At 40.6% G+C, this 23,741-nt stretch overlaps 1 protein-coding gene across 3 annotated transcripts in view; it reads right to left on the minus strand.

The window, feature by feature from the left end:
- Positions 1-1,113: 1,113 nt before the first annotated feature.
- sugct (succinyl-CoA:glutarate-CoA transferase) overlaps positions 1,114-23,741 on the minus strand; it is a 40,329-nt gene continuing 17,701 nt past the window's right edge. For all 3 annotated transcript variants that reach the window (XM_076158010.1, XM_076158009.1, XM_076158011.1), the window contains 2 exons: positions 7,405-7,468; positions 1,114-1,437 (listed from right to left, as the gene is read on the minus strand). In XM_076158010.1, coding sequence (XP_076014125.1) covers positions 1,274-1,437; positions 7,405-7,468 — 228 coding nt within the window. In that variant the 3' untranslated portion in view covers positions 1,114-1,273. The remainder of the gene's footprint in view (positions 1,438-7,404; positions 7,469-23,741) is intronic.

The raw sequence follows: 23,741 nt of genomic DNA on the forward strand, positions 1-23,741 counted from the left end.
GTGTTCACTTTCAGAGGACCACTGTTTGAACAAAACAACCGTAATCCTTAACAAATTCATTTTTAAAAACGGAAGTATTTATTATAATTAAGCTTAATTAATGTGGCACCACCTTGAAATCAATTAAGGAGGGTTTTACTGGAAACACTCTAAGCACTGAAGTACAAAGCAGTACCTACTACCTAAAAACAACATTCCAACCACCCAGATCACCACAGCAAAATGTGACAACAACCTAGTATGACCATAGCAACCACTTAGCAACCACATTCTTAACCACTGAGAACAAAATAGCAACTATCTATTCCTTTCAAACTGACTTCCTGGAACACCCAAACACCTAGCAACCACTACAAACTTCAGTGTCTAACAATGTAATAATGAAGAAGAATCGGAGCAGAGCACAGCAAACCAAGGGAGCAGAATGCTCTGGGTTTGTGATGAATCACACCTGAGCTCCCCTCCTCAAATTCCAGCAAGCACGTCAATCTGTGTCTCCCCTGACGGTTTTGCTGCGTACAAAATGCGTCACGTTGTTTAATTTCATCTGTTTTCCCAGCCGGATGTCTGAACAATTCATCAACCTGACAACCAGCTTCTCCTCCTCAAACTGTTATATTCGGAGATCACAGACGCTTATTTATGATCTGTCTATCCATTTTCGCAAAAGAGTATTTAATATCACAAACAAGTAAAACAACAGAAGTGCATTTTTCATTAGAAAACTATCTGCAGGAATCAGTCAGTCAACATCGCAACACATTACACATCATCTGTCACTCCCAGAGAGAGAGAGAGAGAGAGAGAGAGAGAGAGAGAGAGAGAGAGAGAGAGAGAGAGAGAGAGAGAGAGAGAGAGAGAGACTGGTGGGAGTCGCCCGGATATGGAAAATGGATGGATGGGTGTTTGAAAGTAACTTTTCTAGAAAATAACTATTTTTCTGCTGTGCAAGACCTACTAAGACAGTAAAAGTCAGTTCTACAGTGAACTTCACAATACATACTAAACAACACGACAATCACTCTAATAAAATAAAATGAAAATTCAAAGAACTGACTAATCAGTTTTTAAAGTGAGAAAAACATTGATCCATCTTATTTTTTCAGCAGCATCTCAAAATCATGATTCAACATGTTTTGTTTTTCAGAATTTTTCAAACAACAATTTAAAAAAAATCTCCAGTACAAATATGATCAAAATCAAAATCCGTCAATGTGATCTGCAAATTTTTTTGCAATCTATGTATTTATTTTTGGTTTGGTTTCTCAGCCAATCAGGACATTTCATTCTGGGACACTGCCCCTGTCTCCAACAGTGCTTTGATGACATCATCACTGTAAGACAAGGTGTCCTGCAGCACCTGCACAGTGTGCTGGCCAATCACAGGAGGAGGGGTCGGCCCACTGGCGGAGAAGCTGCTGAAACGAACCGCTGGACCTGAAAACAAATAAACAGACAAACATAATCATGCTATATGTTGTTTGCTCTGCACATCTCATTACGACATAACATTACGATCATTTGGCAGACGCTTTTATCCAAAGCGACTTACATTGCATTACACTACCACCCTTCGCAGAGGGGGGAGCAATAGAGGGTTCGGTGCCTTGCTCAGGGGCACCTCGGCAGGGACTCGAACCGGCGACCCTCCAGTTCCCAAGCGGAAGCTCTACCGACTCTACCGCTACTGCCTCCCATCCCATCTCCATAGTGACACACAAACACACATACACACGCAACTACACAGAGAGAACAAACCACAGGCGTGTGCATACTATCATGTTCTCTCATCCTTCATACTCCTCCTTCTCAACTTCATCAAAACCAGCCTCTTTCACGCTGTGTGTGTGCGTGCGTCTGTGTGTGTGTGGTTTACAGTGTTCTTCTTTCTTTTCCCTATGTTTGTTCTTTCTTTCCTTCTGGCATTTCCTTCCTCCCTCCATCCTCTTTCAACCTCTATTGAGTGAGAGAGCTTCAGAGCAACTGCAACTCCATGTCAGTGACCGAGATGTGTGCATGTGTGCCAGTATGTGTGTGTGTGCCGATGGGACTCATTAAAAACACACAGTGAGGCAGAAAGGATGATGATGATGAAAGGATGGAGAGATGAAGTCGTCACTGTTGACAGCTCTGACCTCTCACTCTGATCTACGTTCTCTCCTTTTCATTTCTTCTCTTTTTGTTTTATTTCTGTCATTCTTTCCATCTGTCCTTGCTCATTTTCAGTTTTCTCTCATTCAGTTTCTCTCTGTTCCTCATTTGAGAGTGAGGATAGAACATGAGAAAAACTAAAAAATCTAATATATATGTAGGCAATCTTAATTAACATATTAATTTGTATTTGAAAATACATGAAACATAATAGAACATATAAGCAATTGTGAATTTAAAGGTAGATACATTATTTAATTATTTATTTACTCCTAATAATGATACTAGGTTTGTTATCATCCAAAAATGTATTAATAAAATTAATAAGTTAAAAGTAATTTCCAGATTGTTGGCAAACAAATGTGAATCAGTGATGAAGAATTGTGTATGTGCGATTGTGTACCTGTCATGTCAGACTAGATCCCTGAACTCACACTGTTTGACCTACTTGGTCACATACTCATACTCACAGCGCAATGGTGTAATTGAGAGTAGTTCACTAATAACACACACACACACGTATGCAGACTGATTCAACAAATTGGGATTTTCTTTTAAACTATCAAACCAGTTGTGCAGAAAGACCGGTGGAAGCAGAAAAAACAAAAATACATAGTAAAGGGAAGTAAGAGGCACAGTAAGGAAAGACTGAAAAGGAAAGACAGAAAGGGAGACAGATATTCATGAGTGAATAGAGTTTATTTTTGGAAACTCATAACAATCAGCTGTTTTAAAAGGCAGCGCTAATGTGCGTGTGGGTGCACGAGCCCACACGTGCATGGCTTCACAGGCGTATGTGAGTGTCGGCTTGCATGGTTTCATGCATGACTGTGTCTGTTAGTGTTTGTCTGCTTGAGTGTGTCTATTTGTATGTGTGTCTGGACAATGATTCTATTTTCAACCCATTAGAAACGTTTTTCCCCTTCAGTAACACTCAACAAGTGTTCGGCTCTGTGTGTGTGTGTTTATATAATGCTGTTCTATTTTTTGTCCTCAATCATTCACTGTCAATTTGTGTGGAAGAAAAAGAAAGAAACAAAAAAGGAATAACCGAAGGAAAAAAGATGGTCCAATCTGGCCTAGTATGTTTGGTATGTATAGTCCTGTATTGTAAAGAATGGTATTGTGCAGTAGTAGAGCATGATACAATATGATACTGTAGGGTAGGCTACAGTTTGATACGATATGGAATCGGAATGTAACAGTATGACACTGTATGTAAAGCCTGGCATGGACTTAATTGGTTCCATGGCACCATTTCAGCCCATGTGTATCCCATGTTCTAAATCCAAACCTAATGCAGAACAGCACGTGAGCAACGGATGGGCCAGTAAAGTAATCTCTTTTCATGATATCGTTTTAGTGGAGATTTAGTTGTTTTTGGGTTGTTTTTGTAGATTTGTAGAGCTCATAATTAGTGAGGTTAAAGAAATACATACACATTAGTCCAAACTGCCACTAGACCTAACTTCTTGTTTATGGTGTACCTACACACTTACTGCTCGACCATTTAACTGAATTTCACATCCTTCACGCAATTGGTCAGAAACTGTGTAACTAGTCCAGGGAAGTATAAGCTGTACAAGGAGGGGGGATGCTTGTATTCTGGGAACAATTGCCTATCCATTGATGGGGGCCCTGTGCACATGATCAGATGACTGTTGAGGTCTTGTTGGCGGATTAGAAGCATAGAGTACATGGTCGACTTGGAGTGTTATGGCCCTGAGGAGAGGTTAAACTCAGCACCTGCTCAGCACATTTGTCTGCTTGGCAAACCTTTTTGTGTTTTTAGCCCTTTAATCTTCAACCAATCTCCGAGTATCTTCTTTTGGGTCCAAGTCAACAACATTTCTGTAAACAGTAATCAAGTCTATTCCAACATAACAGAAGGTTTTCATGTTTACTCCAACATGGAATGCAGATCTGAGCTGTGGTATTAGCTGGATCAACTTGAGATATTTCCTTCACTCTGTTGTACCAGTACAGAGTAGCATCTGCCAGACCCTACACACACTTTTTAAGCTTCCACAACGTTCCTTCTCTCTCAGCCTCAGGAGGGGGCTTGGCATGTAAATGTTACGTGGTAGTTCCATTCCGTATAAAAATGCAGATTTTATGACAAATCGCTGCCACGAGTAGCCGAAGAGACTCTGTAGCAAATGTGGGTGAGTCCTGTTGTGGCTCTTACACTTTTAAGTTTCTCTGTCCACAAGCCATATTTTTTGGTACTTGAACAGTGAGTGTCTCTTTTGAGCATGCAATCCCATCTGGTTGAAATGAACTTCTGTCCCTCATCCCCAACTTCCTCCCTTGTTATCCCTTCAGCTCTTTATAGCCTCATAGATATGTTGCATATACCAAAATATACCAAATATTAGCATGTGTAACTTAACACTGAGCCTGCTTATACATACATTGGCAGCCATAACTCAAGATTGGCAAATATGATTGGTTTGTAATAAAAAATTACATTGACTTACAAATAGCTTGTCTTGTACTGGTACCAATCAAACCCTTGAATGAACCCTAGGATCAGTTGTTTTGAAATGGACTAAGAAAGTAACCTCAACTGCCGTCCTGAAAGTATACTATTTTTCCAATAAATGGTTTTTACAATAACTTCTGTAACAAAGTTATAGAAGTTTGATATAGCTCAGGGGAGTCATACACTGACGCCCGGCCATGTTTCAAAGCAGATAGTCCAAAGAATTAATCCCATATGGCAAATTCCACTACTAGTACATTCGGCACAAAACGGTGTAAACAACGTAAGACATGTGAGATAATGTACATCAGTTTGATTGAACCATACTTTAACCAATCAGAGGCAAGATCACAGTGGTCATAGCCAAACATAGTGAGCTGCCAAGTCAGCAGTTTGTGAGACTTCACACAACTCACAGCAGCCCTCCTCATCCCTGTGAGTGTGTGCTGGGAACCATGGCAGAGAAACAGACAGTGTGGAAAATAATTATTTATAACTTTAACTACAATTACATAATCCCGCTATCAGTTAAATATTAAAAACTAATCAGTAACACCCCTAGACACAATACAATAGAATATGATAGAACAGTACAATAGGATAGAATACAATACTATCTATCCATCACATCTCATACTATTTGCTCTGATTACATAAAGTGCTCTCCTCTCTCACCTCTATTAATGGACATCATCTTGTTTTGATGTTTGTTCTGGTGTTGTTCTTCACTCACACTCTCTCCCTCTCTCTCTCTCTTTCTCTCGCGCACAAACGCACACACACACACACACACACACACACACACACACACTCACACAAAGACTGGAATGTCATGGACAGGCCAGCCAATGAATGTTCTAAAACTGCACGTTTTCATGGTCGGTTAACTTTCTAGTTGCAGACAACACACACACACACACACACACACACACACACACACACACACACTATTTGGTGTTGTTTACTAAACAGTGTTTGGGTGAATGGGAAATGGAGAGAAAAGAAAAGAATATTGTTAAGACGATGAATAGAGTTGGACCATATGTGCTCTCTCTCTCTCTCTCTAACAAACACACACACACACACACGCACACAGCTGAACGCACACGACATTATGGTTTTGAGAAAATCATAAGAAAGACGATGATTGTAGGACAAATGGGAGTATCGTGGGATGTCACGTTTTATGTTACCAGAATTGAGTGTGTGTGTGTGTGTGTTTGTGTCTGTGTGTGCGCGCTGAGGATGAATTGCGAGGAGTGACTCCACAGACAAACCACAAGAGACGTGGTGTACTATGACACACACACACAGACTGACAATAGTAACCATCAGATGGGAACGATCAAGCTGTCCTCACCATGCTGCCACTCACTGTCTTTCCCTCTTCCTCTCCCTGTCACTTTCTCTCTCTCTCTACCCCCTTTCTGTTGTCTTTGATTCTATCCATCCAAATATTGCAAATATCCAACAGTCTCCTGAAAAAAATGTAAATCAGCATCCTTCTAGTGCTTTTTGTTTTCCTCCTGTAACTGGTCCATCATGACATTTTCTTTTCTGAGGAGGTTCTGGAAGTCTTTGAGAAGGTTCTAGAAAGGGGAATTTCCGTTCCGGCCCATTGTGATATTTTCACCCATAGCGATAGCATTTATTTGAACGAAGTATCCAGTAGTCCATGCGAATATTGTAAAGGAGATTGAGGTTCTTTCAGGTCCTTGGGGTCCTTGATGACACTAAAGGGGCCAAAATCACTGATGATGTTCTGTAGGTCCATGGACAAAGAGTTATTCATAAGGTTCTAGAGGTACACACACTGATTTTACTAGTGACTAAGGGCCTGTTGGTCAATGATAATGCCCTAGTGACACTTGGGTTCTGGTGGCCCTTGAGGAGGTCCAAGTAATAACAGAGAAGGATCTGGGAATCATTGTGGAGGACAATGAGAAAGTTCTAAGGGTCCCTGGTCCATCATGCTAGCTTCACTGCTGCTTCTACTGGGATGTGTTTTTGCACAAAGATACAACAAAAGATACAACATGCAACTAACCTCCCTGTTCAGATTCAAATTAAGCTTACATGAGTCCAGGATGACCGGCTCACCTGAATACCTTGTCATTTTTGTTTTTCATGTTTGAGCTTTCTGCATTGCTGTGGTAAAATGTTTTTCACAGTCACACTGGGACTATTGGATCAAAACCAAATGCAACACACACTACTGCTGCTCATTATGAATGTCTTCCTGCGGGGTCTCTTTTTCTCTTTGTCGCCCATCTCTCTCACACACTCACATATACACACACACACAGACACACACATGCACATACATACAGGTAGGAAGACAGATTGCATTATAAATACACAGTGGTGGACAAACAGCTTCCGCTTTGTGGAAACACACTGAGATCCATCAAACAGGCAGTGCAGTGAGTGTCCCAATGGGCGTGTGAGTGTGTGTATGTGCTCGTGTGCATGTGTATGTGTGTGTGTGTGTGTGTGTGTGTGTGTGTGTGTGTGTGTGTGTGTAAGCACGTTTGGCTGCTAAACAGGATCTTGTGGTTTTTATGAGGAGTATTTGTTTGTCTATCTGCAGGAGAAATCATAACCAAACTATCCCACTGGACAGCGTGTGTGTATGTGTCAGCAGGATATCCATAACAGTGTCCCAACAGACAATAAAACACATCTTGGAAAAGGTCATTTTAGAAGTTGTTGTCAGAAAGAGTGAAGTGCTACAGAGAGGACAGCTTTGTGTATCTGTGTGTGTTGACCTGGAACAGCGATGTGTCCTGCTGTTGGATGGTTCACCTCCTGTATGAGACCATTGTGTTTCACCTGCAGACCAACAAACACAGAACAATAAATTAGAGGATGTAGCCTTTAGAACAGCTTAGACATCACAACAGGATCACACAGAGTTGATATGTGCATGTGTCTCTGAATATGGATGGAAACAATACAAACATTTTATTTGCCAAATCGGTTGTTGTAAAGTTAGAAGGTAGACTGCAAAATGTCTGTCTCTGTCTGTGTTACATACATTACACAACGTGTAGTATGAGGAGAGTTCAGTAGGTGAGGAAATTGATTTGCAGGTGGTTTACACTGATAACGTTTACATGTTTGAGGAGGTCATTGATGTGAAATCTCATAATCCACGAAGTACTGAAGCCATTGAAGTAAGCGTATATTGATTTACACTGATTTTGTCTTAATCCAAGTGTAATCAAAGTTTCTACATACAACATTTCTACAACACATCAGAAACAACGCTAGTGTGTATGCGGTTACACTAATGGTAAAGGGGAAGTATGTTGTTTTTGAGATTTGCATGAAGTGACCCTTTAAATAATTGAGTGAGTGGGTGAGTGGACATAAAACTTGTGGAAACATTAAGTTTTCATTTCACAGCAGACAGTTATATAAGAACACATGTAGACTAGCAGACATATGCCACACATGCTCCGTCTCTGTCCCTCCATGGGGACATGTGCAGTCACGGGTTATAATGAATAAAGTGGTTTCCTCTCTCTGTTTGTCTCTCTCGCCCTGTACGCTCGACTTCTTCTATGGATATGGAAGCACTACTGACGTTATCCACGTCCCTCTGTCTCTCACTTCGTACCACAGGGAAGCCTGTGCCCAAAGAGCTTGTCCATTGACCTTTGATAATAGTTTAGTTTGTGTCTGTCCTTAACTTTGTCTTTCGCAGTTCTGGACCAAAACTTTAGTTTCCAGGCTCCTTAACATTTGCTGCCATTTATTTCCATCTCTATCTGGTATAAAATATAAGAACACAGTTTTGATTGTACTCATGTTTAAACAAAATTTAATCCAGAATATAAACCTATATACAGTCTAGCATCCCCATGAGATTAGAAGGCTGCAAGGCAAAACAAGTCACAACGATACAGTAATAAGAGGAGAGACAGGAGTTTGCTTTTCTTCAATTCCTACTACTATTGGAGCAGGAAATATCAGTTTATCCGAGATGGAGTACCCTGGGCTAAAAGCACGTTGTTCTCTAAATCTTCCTATGGAGGCCATTTTAGGACGTCTCAGTCTCAAGTTGTCGGGCTTAGCTGTACTTGGATTCATAAGGTTGTATTTATAGTATGGAGTACTGGCAACATTATATGATCTCTGTCCAAGTGGTTTCAGTCACTAGTCTCTCAATCTCTCTGTGTGCCCCCCTTCTCACCCTCTCTCCAGGGGGGACACTTTAATAAGTCTCCTCTCTGATTGATGGCTTTAATTTAAACATCAAACCAGGCACACTGTGCAGGACCTCCAGTGCTAAATGAATTACACCGTCAGCGTGTGTGTGTGTGTGATCCTGCACAGACTCTGTTAGTGTGCCTATATGAAGTATGTGCATTCAGACACACACTCAAACTTTTATTGATACTAAACTACTATACTGTGCTTTTATTTAGGAACATTTCAACTGAAAAATAATTTCTGTACATTTTTATTTCTGTAATCTCTTGTTTCACGTCACTAAGTTAAACACAGAGTCATTTTCTCTGTCAGAAATTGTTGTACTGTAGAAATTTTGAGCTGTAGAAATTTCTTTGAACGAGTAAATTCTAACAACACAATGCAATGTGTGTGATTTTACAAAGGTTTGTCAGGACACACTGTAGTTACGACCACTTTCAGGATAACCAAAAGGTGGACTTCTTCTCTTCACATGCAAACCCTCTGTGGTTCCAGAACGATCAATAGACCAATTCACGAGGTTGTTTCAGTAAATCTTATTTAAATCCTGAAGCATCAGACAGAAATCCCACATTTTCAGGGTCATTCCAGACTTTTCAGCCCCAGTGCTGAGTTTCAGGACTATTACTGACAACTACTGCTGGCTTTTCAGGATTACTGTACAAAATCAGATTTATCATTTAAACAATGCAGTGTGTGTGTGTGTGCGGGTGTGTGTTGATGACCATATGGATGTAATGATACCCTGCATAACAAGCAGATAGGATTACACATACACACATGCCTGCAATCATGCTGTTACACCCTTATGCACGCATGCACAAATATAGAGGCACCCATCAAACACACACACACACACACACACACACACACACACACACACACACACACACACACACACACACACACACACACACACACACACACACACACACACACACACACACACACACACACACACACAGACAAACACACACACACTGCATGTCAGAGTAGGCAGAGGTTGGTTGTGCTGAAACACACTGTGGGTGGAAACACACACCACATACTGTACGTCCAACATAAACTTCATTGCTCCGAATTGATCCATTATTATGTTTTTAGAGCAGAAGGACAGTGTTTGTACTTTACGAGAGCACATTTACTGAGTTTTAAGAAGTTTTCATAAAAGGACTGAGAAGGACTCTTGGTTTTTGACTAAAGAAATGAAAACATCTTCCTCTTGGGTGAAATGTAGGCTCACCCCCTACCGTCTAAAAGCGTAAACTATTTAACACTATTTTTTACAATAGAATATGAAAATAAAAAACGCCAAGAAACTTCATGGATTGTCATCAAACGTGGCTCAGGCATTTATGGTCCCAAGAGGATGAATCCTAATCCACTGACTCTTCAATGTCATAACAATACAGTAAAAGTGTGTGAGATGTACTCTGAGATCAAAGTTAACACAGAGTGCCTGCTAATACTAAAGGGCTAAACGCTGCAATGTTTCCCCAGGTAAAACAACATCATCTGTACAGAAAATTGGTCTATTTTGGTCTAGTGGCAACATTCAGTATTAGAGTAATCCTATTACACACACACACTTGTTTTGAATAATTTTCTGTTCTGTGGAATTGTATTGTATAAAAAATTGCACAAGACAAGACAAATTACAGACTCTGCACGCACAGCCTGGCAATAGAAACCAGCAGATACAAGGAATCATGACCAATCATGCCCAAAATGGCGAGAGGAGGAGAGATTCTGCCAGTGATGCTGCGTCACAGCTGCCGAGACAGGATTGACATTTACTGGAATGTTCCAAGTCAAGCAAAAAATATCTCCAACAAATAAATCCAGACTTCACCGAAACAATAAAAGACACAATGCACTGTCAACAAAGCAGCATCCTGGCAGATAATATGTCTGAGTGCCACCAGATGAGAAACCAGATGAGTGACAACACACAACACACAGAGAGGGAGGTGTCCTGTCTTCATATAAGTCATTGTAATGTACTTTTATACTATAATACTTTATTGAGTGATTTTTTTCTCTTTTTTTAACATTTTCTATTTGTTTTATTGTACACTGAGCTTTGGCAATACTGTAGGGAGAGGGAGAGGGAGAGGGAGTGAGTGAGTGAGTGAGTGAGTGAGTGAGTGAGTGAGTGAGAGAGAGAGAGAATGAGAGCGAGAAAGAGAGGGAGAGAGAGAGAAAGAGAAGGAGAGGGGGAGAGAGAATGAGTAAGAGAGAAAGAGAGGGAAGAAGAGGGAGGGAAAGAGAAGGAGAGAGAGGTGTGTGAGGGAGAGGGGGAGCAAGAGAAAAAGAGAGGGAAAGAGAGACATAGAGAAAGAGAAGGAGAAAGAAAAAAAGGGAGGGAGAGAGAGAGAGAGAGAGAGAGAGAGAGAGAGAGAGAGAGAGAGAGAGAGAGAGAGAGAGAGAGAGAGACTGCTGTAAAATCTGTAGGCAGTTAACAGGCCTGATCAAAAGAAACACAAACACACACACACACACACACACCAGTTTGGTTTTGTGGTTTTTGGGCCGATGTGGGCCGCGTGCCTCCTGTTTTCCGCGTCCATCCTTCCATGAACTCCTCCTCCATCTACTGTCTCTCATTGTGTTTGCCCCTTCTCTGTATTCTTTGATATGATGGAGATCAGCAGATAAATGACCACACAGCGACACTACACTCTCTTCTGCCAACGTCGGAACTTTTTGCTCTGTAAAAATTGACCTAGAACCAAATATTATAGTCAATAGTTCTTTTAGGGTTAGGATTAAGAGATAAAGGATTTATGAGATTCCAGTGTGTTTTGCAGTGAGCCATCTCAGTAGTACTCCAGTTTAAAACTTCATTTATACATCATGCATACATCCTTTTTCGCCATTAAAATTGTCACACAGAAGTATACCAACTGAGTGACAGACCTAGCTTGTGTGATTTGAATTGATGTATTTCGGGTAAATACATGTCTATTTCCTTAATGGAGCCAAACCCTCACGTTTACTCAGAAGAGTGGAGTCCTGTGAATTCAGAGCATGTATTGCACTTTGCCTTTAATGGCAGTATGGACACACACTCTTGAGTACTGACTGCATGTAAATGTAATAAGTAATCTTATTCCCAGATCTTGAAGCTCTTCCCCAGAAACTTCCTGAAACCAGTTGATATGTAGTGGAAACAGGAAACATTTTACAGCTCAGTTTCAGTTGATTAAATGCAAAGAAATGAGCACGTGACTCTAGAGGTTTCATATCCAGCACTTCTTCTTTTTACCTCCCACCATCCCCCATCTCGCCATCTTACTCCTCCTAGTGACTTCTTCACTTCTCTCTCTCTCCCTCTCTCTCTTATTTTCATGCCTCCTTTCTGTTCTTCCTCATCACCCTTAACATTTTCCTCCTCTGTCACTTTCTGGCCCTTTGAAGTATCTGTGGCAGTCCATTAAGTCCGCTAACCAGCACCCCTGGGAGCTATACGGGCCGCTGTTACATCACGTTTCCACAACATCAAGGCGAGCGGGGCAGGGTTTATGTGTATGTCTAAGCATGTTTGTATGAAGTTTGCATGTACGTGGGTGAAAACGTGTGTACATGATCTGCGTTTCTTCACATGTGAAGTTTCCTGAACCAGCTGCTCCCAGTTTGACCCCGAGAATCAAAGCAGCTTCTGAATATGGCAGCGTTTTCATTCCTGTGAAGTGTCACTGCAGTAAAGTTGACGCTTCTTACCATGTATGAAGAGTTAATAGGCTTTTCTGATGCATTGCATAATGTGCAGCCTAGATGCTGAAGATCCTATGAGATGAGCTTTCTACATGGTGATCTACAACATATGAAAAATAAAAATGTTTTTGCCAAAATCTCTATCTTGTTTGCTTTTGAGTCCCCAAAGTCTTGTTTTCTCCAAAGAAATAAAAATCTCATTGCAGCATTTAAAAAAAAAAATGAATCCATAACATTGGAATTAATTTCCGATTAATCCAAACTTATTAGAACAAAACTAATTCAGCCTCAGCAATGGTGGCGGTATTGGCTCTAATGAATGCGTGTCTAGTTTCAACCTGCTTTCAATATTATCAACGTATTTCAGGAATTATTTTGTTTTAGGGAAGAAACGATCTGTTTCCAGATCAGCAGCAAAAGCCAGAAAAAACAAGGATGCTTCTGATTAAAAAAACATTAACTTTCTCAGTGTGTGTGCGTATCTGAGTGTGTGTGTGTGTGTGTGTGTGTGTGTGTGTGTGTGTGTGTGTGTGTGTGTGTGTGTGTGTGTGTGTGTGAGGACGTGTGTGAAGTGGAAACTGGCCTGTGGAATGTGTTTGATTTGGATGGAAGAGTTGCCCATATGGAGACAAATGGGAGAATAAATTAACACTGTGTGTGTGTGTGTGCGTGTGTGTGTGTGTGTGTGTGTGTGTGTGTGTGTGTCTGAGCATGCGTGCATGCGTGTCAGCTGTGTTACAGGTGTTCAGCATGCTGACTGGAGTTCACAATGCTGAGCCTGTGTGAGAGGCTTCCTTAAAATTTGGAAATTAATTTTACTTCTAGATTTTTCACGCTATTGAATGTTATAAGATTTTATTTCTCCACAATTTTTTTTTTTTTTTAAATATTTTTCCTGAATCTAGAAAAACAATCCTTTAAAATTATACCCCCCAAAAAACAAAATCAACTTTCTACATTAATTTATGCATTTACTGAAAGAAATAAAAGATGTAAAGGCTTGAAGATGAAAGGATGGAGGAAAGACGAGGTAAAGAGAGGGATTATGAGTCTGATCTAGGGTAAAGTTGGTTTTCACAGGTGGTCAAAGGTCAAACTGCTTAAACACAGACGTTCCACACCTCAATCACCAACCTGCTGCAATCACAGGGCTGGTAAATTCAAAGTTTCCGAAAAAGAAATGAACGCAGAGAGGAGAAACAGAAGAGAGGAAAGTAGAAACAGTAGAGGGGGGCTGCTGCCAAAGAGATTTTTATGAATGAGAATCAAAGCTATAAAAGTTTATTACACCAGAAAATCACTGTGTGCAGGTTTTCCATATGTTACAGTTACACACACACACACTCTCACACACACATCTTTGTAACACATTCCTCTTTACTCATTTCATTGTGGGCAAAAACCTGTCATCTTGATGCTTCCTGTGCTAACTGAGCAAGACATATGCACATGGACACACACACACACACACACACACACACACACACACACGCACATACATACACGCGCACGCACACACACACACACACACACACACACACACACACACACACACACACACAGCTTGGCCCCGTTCCCTGGACTGCAAAGGTAACCGGAAAGCAGGCAAATCCCTGCTGTGCTCCAGTTGTTTCAACCTGAGCCGGTATGTTCCAGTTTGCGCAGGTGTGTGCATGTGTGTCTGTTCTCAGGTAACAGTCTGTGGGTTGCAGGAAGGGAAGTGACCTCGGTCTGAACAGGTTCAGCTCTTTTTTGAGCCAAAATCCAGTTTGGAAGAAATAAGGTGCAAGTTGAGTTCAGGTTCCTACTGTGCTGGACAGACGAGCGCAACACTGTCATAAAAACCGACGACAGCATGAAGAAGGTGATTCCGCCTGTTAACATGAGGGCTGACTGATGAGCTATGAGCCTGGTCTATAATGCAGTAAGCAGGCTTGTGCTATGAGGTGCTGAATTCCTGGAACTTATAAACTCACAAGTTCTGTGAGATGGACAGAATAAACAAACAAGGACAATGTGCTCGATGGCTGCTTTCAATGATTGTGGCTTTACATGTGTTTCACCTTTTCCCAAACAAGAAAAAGCCTTTAACTGGAAGAACATTTGTCTTCGAATTATGGACAAATGTGTTAACCTCTGATTAACGGTCTCTGTGATAGGCTCAATACTAAACCAATCCAGATAGTTCTTCAACATGCAAATCACCACATCCATGCTCACTGAGTAGGAGTACTGAGAGTCAGTTTAAATAGGTGATGAGTGATTGAAAAGTTCTAAGCCTAAGTGGGTCTCTGCCTCCCACTGTCTCTCTCTAAATGTTATTTTGTATTGGTCCTGTCCCCCATGTGAAAGTAAATATACTTTTTGGTTCTAAGTAATTGTTTATTTCATTCTTTACTGAATTCCTGTGTTCCTATTACTGTCTTACTTACTTTGTTTCCTCATCCCACTATTCTTTCCTTCCTCCAGTACTTACTCATTTCCATCTGTTGCTTCTTTCTGCCCTTCTTTAGTTTCTTAGTAACTTTACTTTTTCTGTCATCATTTCTGTTTCTTTCCTCTTTCATCTCTTTTCTAACAACTTCACTTTATCTTTTCATTGTCACATCTTCTCTCCTCTAAGATGAAAACTACAATAGAAGAATCTCTCTCTCTCTCTCTCTCTCTCTCTCTCTCTCTCTCTCTCTCTCTCTCTCTCTCTCTCTCTCTCTCTCTCTCTCTCTCTCTCTCTCTCTCTCTCTCTCTCTCTCTCTCTCTCTCTCTCTCTCTCTCTCTCTCTCTCTCTCTCTCTCTCTCTCTCTCTCTCTCCCCTCAGTAAGTGAGGTGGTGGACAGGCGCCCCCTACAGACCGAAGGTCTCAGTGCAACAAGGTGAAACTGAAGATTGCCTCAGCAGAATTTCTTAGCAGTAAAATGTATATCACAGGTAAATATGACGACATTGTGTCCTGATATTTGTAGAAGCTCCGGCTACATTCAACATAAAAAACTTTGGTGTTAAGTTTTTAGTGAGTCGAAAAATAAGTACGAAAGTAAGAACTGAAGGAAAAGGAGTAGAGGAAGAAATACATGCATGGAAGTGAAGAATCTGACTCATCGGGAAATGATGGGAGTCATCTCTTTCTGTCTGACACGAATAGAATCAAATAATTGGTACAGAAAAGCCAAAAAATTGACAATAATAAAGTCTAAATTAATGTCTTAATCGTAAATATATTGACTATTATGTCACAGTGATGTCAATCACAAGTAGTAATCTGAAAGCAGTTGGACTTTATTTTATATTGGGATTTTTTTCTTCTCGTCACTGAAGTGCAAAATGAAAAGTTTTGCTGAGTTCAGACTCTTTGTCTGGACCGTCACCGTGACCTCAAGTTGTCATGACAAGCACTCTGGTTCATCCCTTCATGTGGTTTATGTAAACTGGTTCCCCTCATGCATCACAACAATGGCTTCCAAATGCCTCAGTTGAGACTGTGAAGGTTTGTCGCATGATCCCAGTGTGGCGGAAAACCAGACAGGAAATAAAAACTGTCCGAGCCAGCAGACAGAGGAGAGTCAGGGAGAGCATAGCAGGGAGTACAAAGATTAAAAAAAGGGAAAAAGGGGAGGAAAGGACGGAAGAAACAACAACAAAAAAAGAACCATCAAGCAAAATGTATGAAAATTAGAAAAATTATCACAAAAGTACAGATGGGGCAAAAGAAACTAGAAAAGAAGGGAAGGGAAGAAAGAGAATGAAAAGGAAAAAGAAGAGGAACTGGAAAATTTAAAGGAAAAGGGAGAAAAAGAAGTGAGAGGGAAAATGGTAAAAAATGAAAATGCCAAACTGATGACAGATGAGAGGAAAACATATCCTGACTTCATTGAGCCGCAACCACTAGGAAGAACAGAGGATGAAGAGGGACAACAAAAAGAGAGGATGAGGAAAAGCAGAGAAGGAAATTGGTTCCGGAACAACTTGACCAGCAGAGGAAAAGACAATCAAATTGAGAAATGAGAGGAGATAATAGGAGGAATGAGAGAGACAGTGAAAGGGAGTGTGGAGGAGGACACTGAGGAAGAAAATGACACAGATGAGCAGGAGGAGGAAGGACAATGCATGAAGGAAAAGACAACTACAGGACTGAGAAGAGAAGCAAAGGAAAGAGAATACAAGCAGCAGGGGTAAGTATGTGGAACAAGAGAAAAAAGGGAAAAGAGAGGAAGAAGAAAAGGTTGAGTAGAGGAGGAAATATATAGAAGAGGAAGAGGAGAATCTGACTCATCAGGAAGTGATGGAAGTCATATCTCTGTGTCTCTCCAACACAAACAGATGGGGATCACAGGAATGAACTAAACGTCACATACAGTATCCAAACGTGTGTATGTCCCTACTTGACCTGCAGATGTTCTGTGGGAAAGTGTGTGTCTGAGCGTGTGTGTTTACGACAGATAGACAGAAAAGAGTGAGACACCTGGGAGACATTTGCACGTGACGACAAACATCTGCTCCAAACTCTCACACACACAAACACACAGCTGTAATCTGGGTCTTACGATGTGTGGATTTCACTAATCATAAAATGAACACCTGCACAACCTCATACAGTCCAATATAAGTGTATATACGTGTGTGTATATGGTGTTTAGTGTATATAAGAGCCAGAGGTAAAACCTAACCGAGTGTGTACTGTACTGTTCAGTTAGTTTGAAGTTCTGCTATTTTGGATTTTCTACTTTTCCTCAAATCAGAGGAAGATCATATTTATTTCTATTTTAATGTCTACTTATCTTACTTTATTTTAGTTTGTGTATTCTTCTTTTATTTTGAATATATTATTTGAGAATTACATATGCATTAAACTTTTTTTTTTTTTACTGCATTAATTATTTATATTACAATTGCATGTATATGTAATTGTATTTAATTATATCCTTATTTATAATTTCAGTTAAATGTTTTATTCTATTGTTATCTTCTACTCCGTCCTTGTACCAAAGTTGTACTCTAAGTAAAATAACCAAGACTTGAGCTGGATGAGTAGTTGCAGAGATCCCGAGTCCTGCAGAGACGTCCAGAGGTTTACTGACGCAGTGAGAGAAAATGGAAGGGACGGATCAAATTCGCCTGAGAGCCGGTAGCGTACGGAAATGATCATTTGGAAAATATCATGTCTGTAACATCTGGGAAAGTGTGGCAGCTGGTGTGATCATATCCAGGCACATTAGAAAAGTCTGGGAAGCTCGTGGAGCAAATTTGTGACAGATGATGTGACAGTGAGGCAGAGGTGGACCACCTTCAACTCATCTGTGTGGACAAACAGGTGACACATTGACTCGTTTAACCCACTCAGTAAGCACACGCACCAGCTGCTTGTAATCTGGTTCCAAAAAGGGTTTTTCAGATGTCTGCGTTAAAGATAGCCCTTTGAAAAGTTGTGAGGTTATCATTACCTCAGCTAAGGGTTTCATTCGTATTGGTTGGTTTGTTCGTTTGTAAGTAGGATTACTAGCAAATCTACGAACCTATTTTCATGAACCTTGGCAGGTTGGGCATGATATGATGGGGAAGAATGCATTGAAAATTGCCGGTGATCTGGATGCAGAAATTTCCTTTTGCACTTTCTTCAACATTGCAAGAAACACCAATGAAAATATCTACAACATTACATTACATTACATTACGAGCATTTGGCAGACGCTTTTATCCAAAGCGACTTACATTACATTACCACCCTACGCAGAGGGGGGAGCAATTGAGGGTTCGGTGCCTTGCTCAGGGGCACCTTGGCAGGGACTCGAACCGGCGGCCCTCCAGTTCCCAAGCGGAAGCACTACCCACTGAGCTACTGCCTCCCCAAAACTATATACAAAATACAAATATACAAGTGGTCCCTAATGGAAATCCGGTAGCCAATAAGAAATGTTTGAGGGCTCACTGAGGCGTTTTGAGAGTTCTTGAGAAGGTTCTGTGGTCTGATTTCAAAGAATTTTATAAAATAAGAGAAAAAAATGCTAGTTGGAACCATGTCACTCCAAACTACTTGATAAGAGTATAGGCAGTAAGAGAGGAGGATTAATAATCCTAATAATAATAAATAATCAAAGGAAATGAGATGAACCAGGGATGGAGAATTAGAATCAAAACAATATTATTTGAAAAAAGGTCAAAATATTACCGTAAGTGTGACGAACCATGAGACACAGGAATGTTTCCCTGCAGATGGAGAAACACAGTTTTGTCCAGTTTCCTCTGATAAATAACCAACACAGTACAGTGCTGGCCGAGGTGAACAGCTGTACCTCCAGTTTAACAACTCTGTGTGAACACCTTATAATCTCCCCACACTCCTGTAACAAGCTGTTACTGGCAAGCAGCAAGTGCACTTACAATGTGACCTCTGCCCTCTGACCAGGTCACCAAGAGGCATTAGGTGCACACACCCAGAGTGACGAAGAACCTTATGCAGACAAAAACATGATCTTCATACAACTAAGGACGAATAAATCTGTCATCTGCCGCTAATTCATTTTCAAGACTCTTCATGGACGGAGAGAAAGACGTATGTCACCATTCTTTCAACGGGCAGAACTCCCATCACAGCTTGAAGAGAAATCCCAACACTGCCAATCATTCCCTCCTTGCTGGAGCAACACAATGCATGTTTGATTTGGAAGATGTTCAGGACTTTCCAAAATTCTTTAAAGCTCCCCTGTTGATTTGATGACCACTAGGGTTGCTGTGGAGCAATAATTGATGAGTGGGTAACAAACAGAGTCTGACATTTTGATCTTATTGATCACATCTTCGAGGTCAACCTGTAGAAACCCCTATTCCAAAAAAAGTTGGATCTGTGTGTAAAATGCTTAACAGTGTGCAGTGAAAATTGTGTTTCACCTATACTTATTGAAAACAGTACAAAGACAAGATATTTAAGAAATGAATAGGTAACATAGTAAGTACGAAGGGCTTGGTTGTTTAAGAGCGAGGATGGTTTGAGGTTATAAACAGCATTTCTGAATGAATGCTTGAAAGAAATGTAGGGATGTCACAATTTACAGTACATAATGCTATTACAAGCGTAAAGGTCAAGGCCAAAAACCACTACTGAATGCTTGTGATCTTCCAGGCCTCAGAGGGCACTGCACTAAAAATTGGCATGCTTCTGTGATGATGTCACCACATAGGCTCCAGAACAGTTGTCAGTCAACGCCGCTCATTGCTGCATATACAAATGCACGTTAATACTGTACAACACACAGCTTCTCTGAGCTCCAGTGCATCTGAGATGGACTTATGCACAGTGGAAACATGTATTGTGGTCTGACAAGTCAACCTTTCGGATTGTTTGTGGAAATAATGGACGTCGTAGAGAGGAAAAAGACCATCCTGCTTGTTACCATGTGTGTTAGTGCCAATGGTTTGGGTAACTTGAACATCTGTGAAAGCACCATTAATGCTGAAGAGCACATATGCATTTTGGAGCAACATATACTGCCAACTATTTCAGGGACGTCCCTGTTTATGTCAGCAAGACAATGCCAAGCCACATGATGCATGTGTAACATCAGTGTGGCCTCTGGCCTGCCTGCAGTCCAGACCACAACAATTTCTCTCCTCACTTCCCAAATGACAGCAGAGTGTTGTTTTGATGTAAAAGTTAATCAGTTAAAACATTAATTATCTTGTATATGTACTGTGTTCAGTTAAGGTATTAGAGAATTTTGAAATCACTGCATCAGTTTTCATTAGCATTTTACACACCGTCACAACAGTTTTGGAACTGGGGATTGTATCTGTTTAGTAACTGGGGAACTTTTCCCCATTTCAATAGGCTGAAAGATAAAGATGATTGAAGACAACTGTGATACAAATTAAAGAAAAAAGGTGGAAATGTTGAGAAATAATTGGATTGTAGAGACATTTTAAGGGTTATTAACAATTTTGTGCAGGCAATTTTTGTTTTTTTTAATCTAAAATAATATGTTACATCAAAAATCAAAAGCCAAGTGTATGGAGTAAAGAACGGTTTGATGATTGGCCAAAACTATTGTGGGCTGGTCGCAGGCAAACTGTTTCAAAGTAAGCAATTCTTTGAGACTTTATGTTTAACTGTACAATATCCACCACTCTGTCCATTCCGCCACCTGACCCGCTCTGTCTGACTCGTCCGGCACTCAGATCCAGAAGACTGTTGGATTTGAAGGACACCATACCAAAACACTTCTCTATTGCCACTGGCAGGCAAACAAAGCATCTTTTATCACTGCTAACCTCCTGCTTCAAATTTTGATTCCATTGACGCAACCCCAAAGCACAAAGTTCACCGAGCTCTTTATCTGCTGCTCTCAGATAGATCCCATATTTCAAATTCCTGTTCGCTATGTGTCCACTTCCAAGGATTCCACTCATGCACACTACTGATACACACCACTATATATGGGTCTGGGAGACATTACAGGTTGACATAACTGCCCACACCACATATCTGCTGTTCATGTCAGGCTTGGTCGAATTCAAACAAAATTTACTCAGACAAAGATCATCAAGTCATTTCAAGAAGACTAAAGGTTTTACGGATGATGAAACAAGCACAGTTGGGAGATTGAAGTTTAGGAGTTTATTTTGTGGCAGTAATGCAGGAGAAAAACAACATGCAGATGAAAACATGGAGTTTCTTGGTTAGTAAATGGAAGAAACATGTATGAGACCTTTTCAATACGCAATATGAGATCTGCTGAGAAACACTGAAAGTAAATTAAACCGTTTGTTGTATTTTCTAAGTAGCAGTCATTCGCTTGAGTCTGCATCTGCAATTTCTATTCCTACTGATGGATATCTCACTTAGGAGCACACTGATAGTATCCTTCAAATTCAGCTGCAGTTTATTTGAAGAGTCAGTTAAACAGGAAGCACCACAAAAAAAAAAATCAGATATATCACATACTACACTGACGCCAAGAAGTAGGCCCAGAACTTAAGCGTATTTTCGTTTGACGCATTACGAGAAACTCTTCTGCTGTGCCAAACAACACTGGGTTATGAGTTACGATCCCCTCTCCCTACTGCTTCTGATAACAGACAGAGAAACTGCCCCGGAGAAAAATGTTTCTATGAGCGCCTTCCAATTCAGCTCTAACACTAAAAGGAAAGAACAAGCTCAAAAAGAACACCTGTCACTTTCTGCTGACAACATGCTGAAAGGTCACTGGCTGCTGGGACATCGGCTTGGAAATCTGGGAGAACCTGAATGACAAGTCGGTCTCTGTGACCTCCAAAACTTTGTTACTGTTGATGCACCTCTTCATACCTCCCACCATCTTTCCATCCAACTCTGATCCTCTTACTGTCTGCTCTAGCTGTCTAACTCTCCACAAAACACATCTGTCCACCACAAATGCACAACTCTCTTCAATGAATTACCTTAAAAGTGGTAGTTCATAGGATAATGGGCATTTATTCATTAACAGAGAAGAAATGACCCTAGAAAATAAATGTTCCCTATATCTTCCAGGTCCCAAACAGAACACAACTGAACAAATGGCTATTTCAGCTACATGTGTTACTCGGCAACAATTCTAAATAAACATGGCTCCTGTTAACATGAGAGCGTACAAGCTGGATTTGTGTGGAGGTTGATTCTCATGAGGAGGACCTTGGAGATGGGACCTCGACGAATGTGCATGATGACTCAACATGTCACCCTGAGGAAGTGTCATGGAGGAGTCAGCAGATACATTGCAAGTTCCTGAATTAGTGTTGTGTGTTCGCCTTCTGAATGTACAAATTTGTTGGTGTCTAATAAAATGCAATATAAACCATTATATGTAAGAAAAAATAGAAAAAGGCTGCGTCTCCTGCATCACCAGGAGACAATAGGTTACACTTTTTGTACAAAACTAAAATCTTTATTTGTTTCGTTTTCCAGAGAATCCCCGGTTCAGCTATCTGTAATAGCTAAGAAGACATTTGTATGGACATACGGTCTTTGTTTTTATTGTATTTAAATAATCAAATAAAGAAAAAGAAAATAGTTCTACACTGCAATCATCTAGTCTGTCCTCTGCACATTCATCCCTGTCTGGTTTGGTTCAGCCACCAATCAGGACAGGAGCAGACAGTCAGGACTGCAGAAAACATCATCGGTGCTAACCTGACCTCCATTCACGACTTGTACCTGTCCAGAGTCAGGAAACGTACAGAAAGCACGATTGCAGACTCACATCACATCCTGGACAAAACCTTTTCCAACTCCTCCCGTCCGGTAAGCGCTACAGAGCAGCGTACGCCAAAACAACCAGACACAAGAACACCATCTTTCCTCACGCTGTCACTTTGATGATTTTTTCATTCCAAATTTATTCCAGCATCTTTGCACTCTGCACCAATGAAAACAAGATCAGATCATAGACCAAGGTCATTTCCCTGAGAGTCTGTTTTGCAATAGAGGAAATAAAGTAATCATTATCGTCTTCCATGATAATTCCATGTTCATCCAAGACAGATATATTTCTCCTGAACTGTATTACAGTCAGCTTGTGGTTTGTCCTTTTTTTCAGACAGGATCAGGTCTTCATGACCTAAAGGAAGCCTGCAGTCTGTCTACACACCTTTACTTCCAACAAGCTATAAATCCAGTTTGGAAAGAAAAAACTACTTCAATCTAAAGCTTAGACAAATTTCTACCACCAAACAAATACAACTAATAAACAAACAAATGCTATCCATCCATTTATGCATCAATGCAAATCTTCCTCCCTCCTTTCTTCATGTATTTATTCTTCCATGCATCCATTCATCATCTCAGTAAAGAAAGATTCTAGCTTGGCTCGCCAAAACTGGATCATACCAGTTCAGCCATCAGGATGTTAAAAGGGCCCCTGAGGTTGAGAGCAGCTGTTTGGAGGTCAACCTAAGGAGGAGTGACCCTGATGAACCTCAGAGGAAACTTTGTCAATCCACACACCTTCAATACCTCCATTTGAAATGAGGTTTCCCAGAATGTAACAGAGAGAATTCAGAGAGATGCTGTGGGGTACTGATGACCTGTGAGCCATCTTCATCTATTTAACAAGGTTTTTCGTCTAATTTGACAGTGAGAAAGATGAAAAAAACATTTAATTTCATGAGATAAGGAAGAAAAGAAGGAAAGGAGAAGGAAGGAGAAAAATCAGCAGACTGGAAGAAT

This window comes from Genypterus blacodes, unplaced genomic scaffold (assembly GCF_046128005.1).
Source record: "Genypterus blacodes isolate CSIRO-AG114 ecotype Tasmania unplaced genomic scaffold, CSIRO-AGI_Gbla_v1 ptg000076l_1, whole genome shotgun sequence".
In the NCBI taxonomy this organism is placed as follows: Eukaryota; Metazoa; Chordata; class Actinopteri; order Ophidiiformes; family Ophidiidae; genus Genypterus; species Genypterus blacodes.